Consider the following 4,170-nt stretch of genomic DNA (forward strand, 5'->3'; position numbering starts at 1 on the left):
GTGTGTGTGTGTGTGTGTGTGTGTGTGTGTGTGTGTGTGTGTGTGTGTGTGTGTGTGTGTGTGTGTGTGCGTGTGTGTGTGTGTGTGTGTGCGTGCGTGCGTGCGTGCGCGCGCGCGTGTGTGTGTGTGTGTGTGTACACACAGGGTGCCGAAAGTTTTTGCCAATCCAAATGCTTTTGTTACAAAGTATATCTCGCTTAGAGTGAAAATCGTATATCTCCAAACAAGAGGGGGTGGAGGGATAAGAATTGCTTCGGGTGAAAGTCGTGCGCCCCTAAGCAGGGAGGTGGGATAAAAATCACTTAGCGATATAATCGTATGTGATACTGTATAATAACAAAAATGATGCGAAAATGTTTTAAAAGAAAATTTTTGTTTTTAAAGCAGGAAATCTATTTTAAAGCAGAGAACTTTTATTCTATAAAGGGTCTTTAGTCTTTAGTCTTTCAATAAGGACGCTCGATTTTTAAATGTAAACAAAACAAGTTGTGTGTGAGATATCCACTCAATTTTTTTTTATTTGAAAGAATATTTTATAGCATTAAGTATGGAATATAACATCGCTCAAATGTCCGCCGGCTTCGCTTGGTGACACGTATTCAGGCAGTCCAATTTTCGATGACTTTCTCGCATAAATCTGGCTGAATTTACTGGATGACGTTTGTTATGTTGACTTTAAGAGCATCAATTGTTTGCGTTTTATTCGTATAGACCTGCGATTTAAGATAGCCCCAAAGGAAGAAGTCTAAAGGCGTTAAATCGCACGATTTCGGTCCAGTTCACGTCGCCGCCGCGCGAGATGTCCTCAAATCGCTCGTGCAGAATGTCCATCGTGGCATGCGGTATGTAGTGGCACAGTGGTGTGCGATACGTAGCTCCATCTTATTGGAACCATATGTTATCGATATCCATATCATCCATTTTAGATCACAAGCTTATCATCGATCTGTAGCGCTCGCCGTTGACGATTATGGCAACGCCTGCTTCGTTTTGGAAGAAGTACCGATGATTCCGCCAGACCAAAATCCGCATCAAACAGTAACTTTCTCGGGATGCATTTGGAACTGGTATATTTCGCGTGGATTGGTATTATCCCAAATTCAACAATTTTGCTTGTTCACATATCCATTCATCCAAAAATGGGCCTCATCGTCAAAAATGGGCCTTAAAGATGATTTGTTTGGCGAAATTTGGGTTAACTTTCAACTGCTTCAGAACCCAATTAGCGAACACACGGCGTTGTCTATGGTCGTTTACTTTAAGTTCCTGATTGAATTCCTCAGTTGACTTTTATGGGGGTGCAAACCAAGTCTCGACGCAAAATTCGCCAAGTTAAAATCGCAGAAAGATCAAGTTCTTGTGAACGACGAGAAATTGATCGCCTCCGGTTTTCCCGTACACTCTCACGCACAGCAGCGATGTTTTCAGCAGATCTTGCGTTTCGGCGACGTACTGGTGTTGGCTGATTGATTATTTATCGAACCGATTGACTCGAATTTGGCCACCAAACTTCGAATAGTCGACTCAGCAGGACGATTGTGGTGATAAAATCACATAATACGCGGAACGTTTCTCGAAAGGAGCATTAATTTTGATAATAAAATTTGATGATTTGCACACATTGCTCAACACTACGATCTTCCATGGTGATTTGCCATACACTATTAAACAATTCACAACAAATTTGACAGATGTCACTTTAACAACATGGCTACTATGATCTAACAAATTTCGAGCGTCCTTATTGAAAGACCTTATATAATACAAAGGGACATTTTTTTAAACTCTTTTGTTAATAAACAATTTCTTTTAAATGACGGCTAAAATCAGTTGGAGTTATGATACAAGTCATATATATGTCAGGTGAAGTCATCGGCGAGATTTAACTTTTTCGCAATAATTACCCAATATTCAAAATAAGAATTACAATCTTTTACAATCAATACATCGCTCTACTTTTGTGTTTCGATCTTTGCATAGCCGTTGAGCACATACATATGTACGTATACTTCTCTTTCATCTTTGGTTGGTCATAGTGATTTAAATTTTTAGAATATCATTGAATGATGTATTAATTATTGAGAATTTTATTTATAATAAAAATGATGTTCAAAATATTTTGCTTTTTTTTATATGATTTTTATCTTAATGTATGTGTTGCACTGTTTATAAATATTTCTATGAGTATTTATTTTATTCAATTTATTAAATTTTGAGTATTGAACTTTTTCTTTAACTCTTATTTCGAAAAGAATGATGTAAAATTTAATAATACAAAACTCTATTGTTACAGAATTGTATTTCATACGCACTTCGCATTGCGATCGAAGCGTCGCTGAATATCCGTTTCTTGATCGTTTCGGGGTATGCAAATGTCTTGCAGTAGCATATTGCTGAGACCAATAATTTCATCCCGACGTACTGCCAGGTTTATAACTTTGCAGCTAACACCAAGTACTGTCAGGAACAGCGAGAATTTCTCGATGAAAGTTTCGAGATCCTTCAGTATAAAACAGTCAACTAAACCACAAAATGTGAATGAGTATAGTAGGAAATTCATTACAATAGAATAAATGGTGTACGTCCAATACTTGATGGATGTAAAATGAATGGGTCGCCAGTATCCGGTGTATGTTAATAACGCAAACGATAACGGAAGAGTGTGCATCGTTCTCTTACAAATATAAAGAAAAGTCTCAAAGATCTTAGAAGGTCTCGATAAAAAAATATTTCTTGTGAAACAACGTTCTGAGGATGTTATTATATTGCAGTTTCCATTTCCTTATGTCAGCGTTTCTTGCTGTATGGCTTTTTTTTATTTTCTCTCACTTATAGATAATTCATACATAAATAAGTTTTGCTAATCGGCCCATAAAACGTTACATGCAATTCTAAAGACTATCTGTACGTTATGAAAGGCATGCTAGAGTTATTATACTGTAAATTCCGCCTTATTTCATTTTATTTAAAAATAAACATTGCTATTAATTCACTACGTTTACTATATATCTCTATTGTCATCACGATCGATATACGCGAGTCATAGATCTTATCGCCAGCATAATATTTTTGAATCTATATATACTTTAATAAGACTTCTCGAAAGTCCAGTTATCCATTAGTTATTTTCTACAAATTTAAATTTAAATGATAAGAATATATCGAATAATAAAAATAGTAGTCATGTGACAATTGCCAATTGGACATTAAATTGATGATGACATTTTATTGTGTGCGACAGAAAATAAGACGTCTGGATGGAATAATATAGCAACGATGACTCGATTATTATGAAGAATAAAGTAAGTTGCGTTCAGTTGTTGCATTATTATATAATGAATGTAGCAATATGATAAAATATGCACATTAGAAGCCGATATATATTCTCTCTAGTTGCTTTTTTTCTTTTATATAATTAGTAACAGAATTGACTATTTCTATTTTATTAAAATTTTTCCAGTATCATTTTTATATTGTGGTTCTCAACGTAGCACAATCAAGTCAAGAATCCTTGTTCCTTCAATCCAAAAGGACTTTGATCGTTCGTTATGAGATAAACAGTTCCTTTCCTGAAAGAAAAAAAATATATTTTGTAATTTTGCATTTAAAGAAAATTATTCTTAAAAAAGTTTTATATCTTTTAATATTTTGAGAATTCTTCATGTTTTAAATTAATGAAGATTTAAAAAAAAAATGTCAAACTTCTTCATATTTTGGCCGTATTCCGGTATTCACTGCCAGTACTGAAAATTTATTATATACGAGCACAATGCATTTTCAGCACTGATAGTGAATATCGGAACATAGTCATCATAAGTTATTTTGAAAATTATAAAGTAAGAAATTTTAAAAAATACTTATTTTATAATTTATATATAGGGTAATTCAGAATAATCATTCAGAATAATAGTTCAGAATAATCGACCTTACAAAGCCGTATTCCTAACTGAATTCTGAGATGATTTTTTCTCTACGAAAATATTATCTGACACTTACTATATTCTTTGAGTTATTAAAAGATAAAGTTAGCGAATTATAGATCGCGAATATAGAAAGTAAGCAAGGACACACTTCACACTTCACCGTCCAACACGAGCGATCACTCATTGCGATGAGTTGTCCGAGGATCATTCTCTCTCTCTCTCGTATAATTAGACATAATAAATGTAC

General features: G+C 34.4%; 1 protein-coding gene across 1 annotated transcript in view; it reads right to left on the reverse strand.

The window, feature by feature from the left end:
* Positions 1–3,496: 3,496 nt before the first annotated feature.
* Positions 3,497–4,170, reverse strand: part of LOC105622994 (phospholipase A1 member A-like) — an 87,789-nt gene continuing 87,115 nt past the window's right edge. The window contains exon 7 of the mRNA XM_012204395.1: positions 3,497–3,569. Coding sequence (XP_012059785.1) covers positions 3,497–3,569 — 73 coding nt within the window. The remainder of the gene's footprint in view (positions 3,570–4,170) is intronic.

The sequence above is a fragment of the Atta cephalotes genome, assembly GCF_000143395.1.
Source record: "Atta cephalotes unplaced genomic scaffold scaffold00051, whole genome shotgun sequence".
NCBI lineage: Eukaryota > Metazoa > Arthropoda > Insecta > Hymenoptera > Formicidae > Atta > Atta cephalotes.